General features: G+C 38.8%; 1 protein-coding gene across 1 annotated transcript in view; it reads right to left on the bottom strand.

Annotated features, from left to right (window-relative positions):
* Nucleotides 1–484: 484 nt before the first annotated feature.
* The window catches only part of LOC139750738 (splicing factor U2af 38 kDa subunit-like), a 144,683-nt gene continuing 132,456 nt past the window's right edge, over nt 485–12,711 (bottom strand). Inside the window, exon 3 of the mRNA XM_071665438.1 lies at nt 485–2,086. Coding sequence (XP_071521539.1) covers nt 1,504–2,086 — 583 coding nt within the window. The 3' untranslated portion in view covers nt 485–1,503. The remainder of the gene's footprint in view (nt 2,087–12,711) is intronic.

Raw genomic sequence — 12,711 nt, 5'->3', positions numbered from 1 at the left:
TATATTTAGGGGTCTCATGCCACAAAACTCTTTAGATACTGGTAAACAGCTTTGTAAACGTTTAGTTCAGTATGTGATTTGGACTTTTCAAGTAAAGACTAAGGTTACTTTGTAAGTAAAAGCATGACCTCTGACAACAGATGGACAGATGACGAAAGAATAGAAAGATGAATGATGGATGGGGAACTATGGATAATAATCATGATGGACAGAGCCATCCCTACACATCTCCTACACTAATGTTGGTGATTGTGATTGGGAAGATCTGAATAATAAGATGGGATGGGTGTAACAATAACTAGGATAACCAAACAAGTGTATATGAGCACTGTGAACAGATGAAGAGGCTGGGGACACTAAAAGAGAGGTGAATAGTGGGAAACATAATGCTGGATATGTGTAGAAATGTTTCTTTGCTAAGAACACGGGGCACTTCCTGTATCTATACAATGCAATGAAAGGAACTAAGTTTAATGAAACAATGTTACAATTTGAGAGCTGTATTTTTCAAAATCAAGATGTTACATACATACATAAACCTAACTAATACTTTATAGAAAAAATACAGCCCAATTCCCCAGTAATATAATACCATTTTGCATGGCCATTTCAATGACAACAGGTGACATGATTAGAATTTGTGAATTGTTCCAAATACTTATTTCAACTATTAACTGAGAAAATTGCTGAAAAAGTCAAAGAAAATCAAAGAAAATTTTTCAAAATGGAAGCATGCTGTCAGAGTCACTTCCTAAACTCTACTTTTTATAATTCTATGGGTCTAGACTTGCCACACAATACACAACAAGATGAAACAGAAAATCAACCTATTCTGCAGAGGAAAATGACTAAATCCTCCACAGGACACAATGGCTAATCATGTCACTTCACTAAGTCTACACTTCAGTATCTGAATGGTCCACCAGGGATTACTATGATGTTTACATAAACTGCATCATCAACTGATGAGAATAGGTGCTGACTTGTACACTGGTAATCAAGTGAGAGGTACCTTTCATATCATTAGAAATATGTAACACGCATCAACAGGAAATAATAATGACTGCATAAGGTGTGTACCTGAGTGTAAAAAATATGTATAAAGTCTCAACTTTCACTAAAGCATAGTCATCCCTAAGTCTGTGCATCTCTAATAATTGCCAAACTTTTTTTATTACAGCTTGAATATTTATAAAAATCTTAAGAAAATATTGTTTACACCAACATTTAAATCCAACGACCATTCAGACACAATAATATATATATACTGTATTTGGGATCTGAGAAAAAAATCAAATCCAATGTCAGGTAACCTGTAAAAATGTAGACAAGTCCTACAAAGATTCTCCAGTTCACATAGTTATAACTTCAATACCTCTCAGTTCTAAATATTGTATGCAGTTTTCATTATATGATTACTTTTATTATTAGTTGTTGTACATTTTCATAACCTTCTACTTCTGCAGAAGATGAATAAAAAAGTAGAACAAGCATGCTATCTTTTCAGTAGCGTCCTCTGCGGTCCCGACGGTCACGATCACGAGAACGTGAGCGAGACCTGCGACGATGTTTGTCTGAATATTTTTCAGAGTGCCTATCACGAGACCTAGAGCGTGAACGAGATCGGTGCCTATAACGGGAGCGGGATGAACGGGCAAGAAGATTCTTCAAGTGGTGTGATATTGGCTTAACATGCCAGAAATTACAAAAGCCTCCTTTACCACACTGACCCATTTCAAATTGCCTACAGGATGCCTCACGGAAATCAGCAACAGGACACAGGTCACAGTAGATTGGACGGAACATGTACCATCTGTTGTTCAAATCTTCTGCAGCCTTTACAGCATCCTCTTCCCGCTTGAATTTAATGTAAACATTTCCTCGCAGGTGGTCACACTGGTTATCGCAGACGCTCATCTCTTCAATTTCACCATACTTTTCTTCACATTCAAAAAATACATCTTCAAAGAAATACTCGAACTGTTCTTGAATCTCATGGTCACTCATATTGGCTAGGTGGGATCCATCTGCAGACTTGGCCGAGTTTTGCTGACTCACATACATGTTCTGCATCACCACTGTTTGACTGTAATAGAATATACACTACAATAGTAACACAAGACTTTCATCAGCATATTTCTTATTCAATCTATCTTTCTATATATATCATTAAACTTCTCCAATATTAGATGGATTAAGTGCATACAGCCTACTAACTCATTCATAAGTATCCTCATGTCCAGTGTCATATTAAGAAAATGTCTTCCTCCCTACAAGAGTGCTTCATAACTATCAATTCAGCACTTTAGATAGTCATGATTGGAAACCTGAATCACCAATTCATCTTATGACTCCTACAACCAGTAAGTCTGAGAACTGAATCTACAATCTAAACCTCTGTCCACCAATCTTTGATCATGAAGATGAAACAAATGGAAGAAATAAGCTTGCTAAAATTTTCCTACATTCGGTCTTACTGACATATTATGGATTTGGCAACATCTGTAACTGACCCAAACTTCTGGTTTTTCTTTCAATTTAATTCCAATTCCTAATGCATACTGCACAAAGCCTCAGATACATGGGAAAATACTTAAACCATAAACAATAAAGTAAATATTCACAAAAAATATTACCTAAAACTATACTGAAACTAAAAACCACAAGTAACCCTCACTCACTTTGAATACAACATGTGAATCAGGTCCTCCAAAGTTGTTCCTCCTCTGGTTGCAATCAAGCAGAGCATTGCATACCTTTTTATTCTTCCATTTTATATTCATCTATCTATATCTCTAACATCTGTTCCTTTAAGGAACTCGCTCAAGGGGGTGGCAATGGCAAACCAATCTCCATAACTGCTGCTTCTTAGCCTTTTGGTGACTCACCCTTAGCAGGGCAGTGACAGCAGAGGGCAACTCTAGTACAGTGTCTTCAGAAGCATCTACCTAATGTTCCTACCAATTTCACTTACACATATTCCAAATGAGCACACTTTCCCCATTTTATATCTTTCCTGACATATAATCTGGCAAACTCTACCAAAGCAGTTCACCAACCTTCCTTACTTATTATATGGCTTGGGGAGTAAAACAGCATCAATAATTCGCAACTGCAACAATTAACATTTTGCATCTAAAAGATCAAACTTTCATAACATTCACTGATACTCTCAAAGCATACATTACACCACAAATAAGAATATCAAACAAATGAGTCTGTTGCATTCAACTTGCATGTGATTTACCTGAGTTTCTCTAAAGTTACTTTCTTCCTAGGAAGTGAAGAATGTATACAGGATGTTGTCACTTGTTGACCACATTTGCCCGTGAAAGCACTTGAAATTAAAACTTGCCTATATATTTTCAACTTGCACATCATCCAGCAAACACTGCCATTCTCTGTATTTCTACCCCCTGCATCCTTATACATTTTTATGCTTTTGTACTTTTATTTCCCTTCTCATGTTTATAGCTGATGAAATAACCCACGATCCTTTCACTCTTACTTCTTAGTACAGAATGAGATGCTTGCTTTTCTCAAATGACATTCTAAATAACAAGCATAATTTTTTCAATAAAGTTTTATGAGCTTCTGCTCGGTCTTACACACCTCAAGATGAAAAACAGTAACTGAAATACATGGGGAAGACTCTAAATGGCTGATTTTGATTTAAATGCTATAAAACATGCATATGAAAAAGACAAATGTGTATAAAAATGTATTATGCATAAAGTCACAAACAATGTCTATTTTGTTCAAACTATCTAAAGTCTTGTGAATCCACAACAAACGATGTATGCAACAAGGTCTATACTAAAGGTATGAATAAATGGAGACTGATCGACATAATTCTACCCAACATACAGATACACCCTCACAAAAGATGCTAAAGCAGATTGGAGTAGTTTAAAATGTGTAATGCTGGCATATATAATGTTATACAAATGGGTGAATTCCAGGAATGATGAAAACCCTGAAACTTGTGTCCAAGGTTCATGGCATAAGAGGAAATCAAAGAATGCAACTTTTAAGATACTTAGTTTGAAAAAGGAGTTCAGTCCTGTATCATAAATCTGTGCATATCAAAGTCTTCACTGATGAAAAAGTTAGGTTATATTTACAAGAAAGAAAAATATTTCAATGGCAATGATATGTAAGTTCCACAGACCAATGCTACAACACCCAGCTCCTTGTCAGCTGTGGGAGAAAAACCAAACAACCATCAACCCTTAAATTATCCTGTATAACTAATGTGCATCTACCCTTCCTTCACAATAAACAACAAGACCCCTTATGAAATATCATCCTATAAAGATAAACATGGTGTAGGAGGAAAGAGTAAAAAGTCTTTCAAACCTACACATTACTAAATCAGAACCAAATTTTTCTACGACAAAACTAAAACTTTTTGAGCTATGCAAAGGATCAGAAGGACCAATGACAAAAACCAAGGTTATAAGAGCTATCAGGAGGAAAACTGACCTCTGCAACATCAAGCAGTCATGGCTATTAAGAAATTTTTTGATAGGAAAAATGTAACTAAAAGGAATGTCCAAAGAATACCTAATTCCAATGGTAAAGCTATGATAAAGAAACCTTTTACTAAACCTCCTAATCAATCAGAACAGCTTCAATTGCAGAGCAAGAAAAGCAATCTAAACAAACAAATTAAAACACTTATACCCCAAATTCATAATATAAGGAGCTCCTAAAGTCTACTCATCTAGAATGCACAAGATGCTGCCATTTTCCTAATCTGATGAAAGAGAGGCAAAACAAAATTACACAAGATGATTTTTCTACTCTTACTAAAATAACCTATGAAAATCATACTAAAGATAATAGCAGAACTGAATTACAGAATTTACTACATAATACAGGGATGAGATACACATCAATAAATACTAAATTCTCTATACATGACAGCCTATGAGCATCATTTCTTGCAACAGCAACACCCTGAAACTGAGGTATTCTACTATACAAAATCATCAGTGTAAAACTACTGTATCCGTACAGTAGTTTCAATAAAACTTCCATGAGCACATTATGGCAATTCACTTATCTAAAGTGATACTTCCAGCAAACCTCGGCAAAAATCTTAATAGAAAATCTTTAAGGATTCAAAATATGAAACCTAAGCAAAGGATGGATTTTAACTCTTTTACTGTAAAATTCTGATATATTTGAATTTATTGTACTTTCCATGTCTGCTACATGTCATGCCTTTCAAACAAATGTTTCCCTTTTCTCCATGTTTTGAGAACACCCCAGAGTCATTAAAGCAAATGGCAAGATTTTGTGTATGTCTCACCTTTAAGCATTCTCACACACACTGTGTGAAACACCACCCTTTAAATGATGTTTAATGGCATTTCAAATGATATTATAAGTCTCTTACATAAGAATAATTAGCTAATAATTACAATGGCTGCAGTCTAAAATGTTTCTCTGGTTATATTTCAAAGATTCACTGCTGCTTTTACATTCGCATGGTTTTGCATGAGTTTTTATAGGGATCAATAGCAATGTGTTCATGCATGCATTTCTTAATTTTTGTGACTGAAAATATTACACATAAAGATGAAAATTTGAACAAACTATGAAACTGCTTGATTTATTTATATTTTTTCATTTATTTTGCTTTGTCGCTGTCTCCTGCGTTTGCGAGGTAGCGCAAGGAAACAGATGAAAGAAATGGCTCAACCCACCCCCATACACATGTATATGCATACACGTCCACACAGGCAAATATACATACCTATACATCTCAATGTACACATATATATATATACACACACAGACACATACATATATACCCATGCACACAATTCACACTGTCTGCCTTTATTCATTCCCATCGCCACCTCGCCACACATGGAATACCATCCCCCTCCCCCCTCATGTGTGCGAGGTAGTGCTAGGAAAAGACAACAAAGGCCCCATTCATTCACACTCAGTCTCTAGCTGTCATGCAATAATGCCCGAAACCACAGCTCCCTTTCCACATCCAGGCCCCACACAACTTTCCATGGTTTACCCCAGACGCTTCACATGCCCTGGTTCAATCCACTGACAGCACGTCAACCCCGGTATACCACATAGATCCAATTCACTCTATTCCTTGCCCGCCTTTCACCCTCCTGCATGTTCAGGCCACGATCACTCAAAATCTTTTTCACTCCATCTTTCCACCTCCAATTTGGTCTCCCACTTCTCCTCGTTCCCTCCACCTCCGACACATATATCCTCTTGGTCAATCTTTCCTCACTCATTCTCTCCATGTGCCCAAACCATTTCAAAACACCCTCTTCTGCTCTCTCAACCACGCTCTTTTTATTTCCACACATCTCTCTTACCCTTACATTACTTACTCGATCAAACCACCTCACACCACACACTGTCCTCAAACATCTCATTTCCAGCACATCCACCCTCCTGCACACAACTCTATCCATAGCCCACGCCTCGCAACCATACAACATTGTTGGAACCACTATTCTTCAAACATACCCATTTTTGCTTTCCAAGATAATGTTCTCGACTTCCACACACTCTTCAAGGCTCCCAGAAGTTTCGCCCCCTCCCCCATCCTATGATTCACTTCCGCTTCCATGGTTCCATCCGCTGCCAGATCCACTCCCAGCTTGATATTTTATTTATTTATCTATTTTGCTTTGTCGCTGTCTCCCGCGTTTGCGAGGTAGTGCAAGGAAATAGACGAAAGAAACGGCCCAACCCACCCCCTATACACATGTATATACATACACGTCCAAACACGCAAATATACACACCTATACATCTCAATGTACACATATATATACACACACAGACATATACATATATACACATGTACATAATTCATACTGCCTGCCTTTATTCATTCCCATTGCCACCTTGCCACACATGGAATAACATCCCCCTCCGCCCTCACGTGTGCGAGGTAGCGCTAGGAAAAGACAACAAAGGCCCCATTCGTTCACACTCAGTCTCTAGCTGTCATGTAATAATGAATTGATGTATATGTATATATATATATATATGTGTGTATGTGTGTGTATGTATATATGTATATATACATATATATGTTATCCCTGGGGATAGGGGAGAAAGAATACTTCCCACGCATTCCTCACATGTCGTAGAAGGCGACTAGAGGGGACGGGAGCGGGGGGCCAGAAATCCTCCCCTCCTTGTATTTTAACTTTCTAAAATGGGAAACAGAAGAAGGAAACTGCTTGATATTAAGACTAATAAAATTTACTGCAGTGTATAATAGTAACAATGTACTTTTTGTTGATGAATCATTGGTGATGTTCAGTCCAGTTATCTTCCAAACATCTCCCTCTAGCAAACCTGGAATATTTGAGAATAAAGCAATACATTATCGATCTAATTTTTTTCTTTAATCAGTTTCTTGGCAGAATTCTATATTTTGCATATAAAAGTTAGTTTACTTTTGGTCTGATATTTTCTCTTACTCATTTCAGTTGATAATAACAGAAACATACCTTTGGTATCATACTTTTTTACAAATTCTCCCAAAACTCAGTGTGTTTTAGTGCACTTATAGGCTTGTAGAATACTTATGGCTTGACATTTTGACACTTATCAATGTAAGCATAACATAAAGAAAAATTATTCATTACATTCATTTATTTATTATACTTTGTTGCTGTCTCCCACGTTAGCAAGGCAGCGCAAGGAAACAGACAAAATAATGGCCCAACCCAACCACATACATATCCACATACACGCACATATACATACCTATGCATTTCAATGTATACATACATATACATACACAGACATATACATGTATACACATGTACATAATCATACTTGCTGCCTTCATCCATTCCCATCGCCACCCCACCACACATGAAATGGCACCCCCCTCCCCCCATGCACACGTGAGGTAGCACTAGGAAAAGACAACAAAGGCCATATTCGTTCACACTCGGTCTCTAGCTGTCATGTGTGATGCACCACAACAACAGCTCCCTTTCCACATCCAGGTCCCACAAAACTTTCCATGGTTTACCCCAGACACTTCACATGCCCTCGTTCAATCCAATGACAGCACGTCAACCCCGGTATACCACATCGTTCCAATTCACTCTATTCCTTGCACGCCTTTCACCCTCCTGCATGTTCAGGCCCCAATCACTCAAAATCTTTTTTACTCCATCTTTCCACCTACAATTTGGTCTCCCACTTCTTGTTCCCTCCATCTCTGACACATATATCCTCTTTCTTAATCTTTCCTCACTCATTCTTTCCATGTGACCAAACCATTTCCATACCCCCCTCTTCTGCTCTCTCAACCACACTCTTTTTATTACCACACATCTCTCTTATCCTTTCATTACTTGCTCGATCAAACCACCTCACACCACATATTGTCCTCAAGCATCTCATTTCCAACACATCCACCTTCCTCTGCACAACCCTATCTATAGCCCACGCCTCACAACCATATAACATTGTTGGAACCACTATTCCTTCAAACATACTCATTTTTGCTCTTCGAGATAACGTTCTCACCTTCCTCACATTCTTCAATGCTCCCAGAACCTTTGCCCCCTCCCCCACCCTATGACTCACTCCCGCTTCCATGGTTCCATCTGCTGCTAAGTCCACACCCAGATATCTAAAACACTTATTCCTCCAGTTTTTCTCCATTTAAACTTATCCCTTGTCCCTCAACCCTACTGTACCTGATAACCTTGCTCTTATTCACATTTACTCTCAGCTTTCTTCTTTCACACACTTTACCAAACTCAGTCACCAGCTTCTGCAGTTTCTCACCTGAATCAGCCATCAGTGCTGTATCATCAGCGAACAACAACTGACTCACTTCCCAAGCCCTCTCATCCACAACAAACTGCATACTTGCCCCTCTTTCCAAAACTCATGCATTCACCTCCATAACAACCTCATCCATAATCAAATTAAACAACCATGGAGACATCACACACCCCTGCCGCAAACCTACATTCACTGAAAGCCAATCACTTTCCTCTCTTCCTACACATACACATGCCTTACATCCTCGATAAAAACTTTTCACTGCTTCTAACAACTTGCCTCCCACACCATATATTCTTAATACCTTCCACAGAGCATCTCTATCAACTATCTCATATGCCTTCTCCAGATCCATAAATGCTACATACAAATCCATTTGCTTTTCTAAGTATTTCTCACATACATTCTTCAAAGCAAACACCTGATCCACACATCCTCTACCACTTCTGAAACCACACTGCTCTTCCCCAATCTGATGCTCTGTACATGCCTTCACCCTCTCAATCAATACCCTCCCATATAATTTACCAGGAATACTCAGCAAACTTATACCTCTGTAATTTGAGCACTCACTCTTATCACCTTTGCCTTTGTACAATGGCACTATGCAAGCATTCCGCCAATCCTCAGGCACCTCACCATGAATCATACATACATTAAATAACCTTACCAACCAGTGAACAATACAGTCACCCCCTAATTTTATATATATATATATATATATATATATATATATATATATATATATATATATATATATATATATATATATATATAAATTTGTTTATGGATGGGGTTGTTAGGGAGGTGAATGCAAGAGTTTTGGAAAGAGGGGCAAGTATGAAGTCTGTTAGGGATGAGAGAGCTTGGGAAGTGAGTCAGTTGTTGTTCGCTGATGATACAGCGCAGGTGGCTGATTCATGTGAGAAACTGCACAAGCTGGTGACTGAGTTTGGTAAAATGTGTGAAAGAAGAAAGTTAAGAGTAAATGTGAATAAGAGCAAGGTTATAGGTACAGTAGGGTTGAAGGTCAAGTCAATTGGGAGGTAAGTTTGAATGGAGAAAAACTGGAGGAAGTAAAGTGTTTTAGATATCTGGGAGTGGATCTGGCAGCGGATGGAACCATGGAAGCGGAAGTGGATCATTGGGTGGGGGAGGGGGCGAAAATTCTGGGAGCCTTGAAGAATGTGTGGAAGTCGAGAACATTATCTCGGAAAGCAAAAATGGGTATGTTTGAAGGAATAGTGGTTCCAACAATGTTGTATGGTTGCGAGGTGTGGACTATGGATAGAGTTGTGTGCAGGAGGATGGATGTGCTGGAAATGAGATGTTTGAGGACAATGTGTGGTGTGAGGTGGTTTGATCGAGTAACGTAAGGGTAAGAGAGATGTGTGGAAATAAAAAGAGCGTGGTTGAGAGAGCAGAAGAGGGTGTTTTGAAATGGTTTGGTCACATGGAGAGAATGAGTGAGGAAAGATTGACCAAGAGGATATATGTGTCGGAGGTGGAGGGAACGAGGAGAAGAGGGAGACCAAATTGGAGGTGGAAAGATGGAGTGAAAAAGATTTTGTGTGATCGGGGCCTGAACATGCAGGAGGGTGAAAGGAGGGCAAGGAATAGAGTGAAATGGAGCGATGTGGTATACCGGGATTGACGTGCTGTCAGTGGATTGAATCAAGACGTGAAGCGTCTGGGGTAAACCATGGAAAGCTGTGTAGGTATGTATATTTGCGTGTGTGGACGTATGTATATACATGTGTATGGGGGTGGGTTGGGCCATTTCTTTCGTCTGTTTCCTTGCGCTACCTCGCAAACGCGGGAGACAGCGGCAAAAAAAAAAAAAAAAAAAAAAAAAAAAATATATATATATATATATATATATATATATATATATATATATATATATATAAATGCAGGAGACAGCGACAAAGTATAATAAAAAAATTAATATATATATACCTCGCAAACGCGGGAGACAGCAACAAAGCAAAATAAATAAATAAATAAAAATATATGGCAATGGGAATGAATAAAGGCAGTGTGAATTGTGTGCATGTGCATATATGTATGTGTCTGTGTGTGTATATATATGTGTACATTGAGATGTATGGGTATGTATATTTGCGAGTGTGGACGTGTATGTATATACATGTGTATGGGGGTGGGTTGGGCCATTTCTTTCGTCTGTTTCCTTGCACTACCTCGCAAACGCAGGAGACAGCGACAAAGCAAAATAAATAAAATAAAATAAATATATGTGTGTGTGTGTGTACGTGTAGGAAGAGAGGAAAGTGATTGGTTCTCAGTGAATGTAGGTTTGCGGCAGGGGTGTGTGATGTCTCCATGGTTGTTTAATTTGTTTATGGATGGGGTTGTTAGGGAGGTGAATGCAAGAGTTTTTGGAAAGAGGGGCAAGTATGAAGTCTGTTGGGGATGAGAGAGCTTGGGAAGTGAGTCAGTTGTTGTTCGCTGATGATACAGCGCTGGTGGCTGATTCATGTGAGAAACTGCAGAAGCTGGTGACTGAGTTTGGTAAAGTGTGTGAAAGAAGAAAGTTAAGAGTAAATGTGAATAAGAGCAAGGTTATTAGGTACAGTAGGGTTGAGGGTCAAGTCAATTGGGAGGTGAGTTTGAATGGAGAAAAACTGGAGGAAGTGAAGTGTTTTAGATATCTGGGAGTGGATCTGGCAGCGGATGGAAACATGGAAGCGGAAGTGGATAGGGTGGGGGAGGGGGCGAAAATTCTGGGAGCCTTGAAGAATGTGTGGAAGTCGAGAACATTATCTCGGAAAGCAAAAATGGGTATGTTTGAAGGAATAGTGGTTCCAAAAATGATGTATGGTTGCGAGGCGTGGACTATGGATAGAGTTGTGCGCAGGAGGATGGATGTGCTGGAAATGAGATGTTTGAGGACAATGTGTGGTGTGAGGTGGTTTGATCAAGTAAGTAACGTAAGGGTACGAGAGATGTGTGGAAATAAAAAGAGCGTGGTTGAGAGAGCAGAAGAGGGTGTTTTGAAATGGTTTGGTCACATGGAGAGAATGAGTGAGGAAAGATTGACCAAGAGGATATATGTGTCGGAGGTGGAGGGAACGAGGAGAAGAGGGAGACCAAATTGGAGGTGGAAAGATGGAGTGAAAAAGATTTTGTGTGATCGGGGCCTGAACATGCAGGAGGGTGAAAGGAGGGCAAGGAATAGAGTGAATTGGAGCGATGTGGTATACCAGGATTGACGTGCTGTCAGTGGATTGAATCAAGGCATGTGAAGCGTCTGGGGTAAACCATGGAAAGCTGTGTAGGTATGTATATTTGCGTGTGTGGACGTATGTATATACATGTGTATGGGGGTGGGTTGGGCCATTTCTTTCGTCTGTTTCCTTGCGCTACCTCGCAAACGCGGGAGACAGCGACAAAGCAAAAAAAAAAACAAAAAAAAAAAAAAAATATATATATATATATATATATATATATATATATATATATATATATATATATATATACCAATCACTTTCCTCTCTTCCTACACGTACACATGCCTTATATCCTCGATAAAAACCTTTCACTGCTTCTAACAACTTGCCTCCCACACCATATATTCTTATATGCCTTCTTTATGGATCTGGAGAAGGCATACGATAGAGTTGATAGAGATGCTCTGTGGAAGGTATTAAGAATATATGGTGTGGGAGGCAAGTTGTTAGAAGCAGTGAAAGGTTTTTATCGAGGATGTAAGGCATGTGTACGTGTAGGAAGAGAGGAAAGTGATTGGTTCTCAGTGAATGTAGGTTTGCGGCAGGGGTGTGTGATGTCTCCATGGTTGTTTAATTTGTTTATGGATGGGGTTGTTAGGGAGGTGAATGCAAGAGTTTTGGAAAGAGGGGCAAGTATGAAGTCTGT

Source organism: Panulirus ornatus, chromosome 10, assembly GCF_036320965.1.
Source record: "Panulirus ornatus isolate Po-2019 chromosome 10, ASM3632096v1, whole genome shotgun sequence".
In the NCBI taxonomy this organism is placed as follows: Eukaryota; Metazoa; Arthropoda; class Malacostraca; order Decapoda; family Palinuridae; genus Panulirus; species Panulirus ornatus.
The sequence above is the reverse complement of the archived record's forward strand: the minus strand, read 5'-3'. Positions and strand labels throughout refer to the sequence as shown.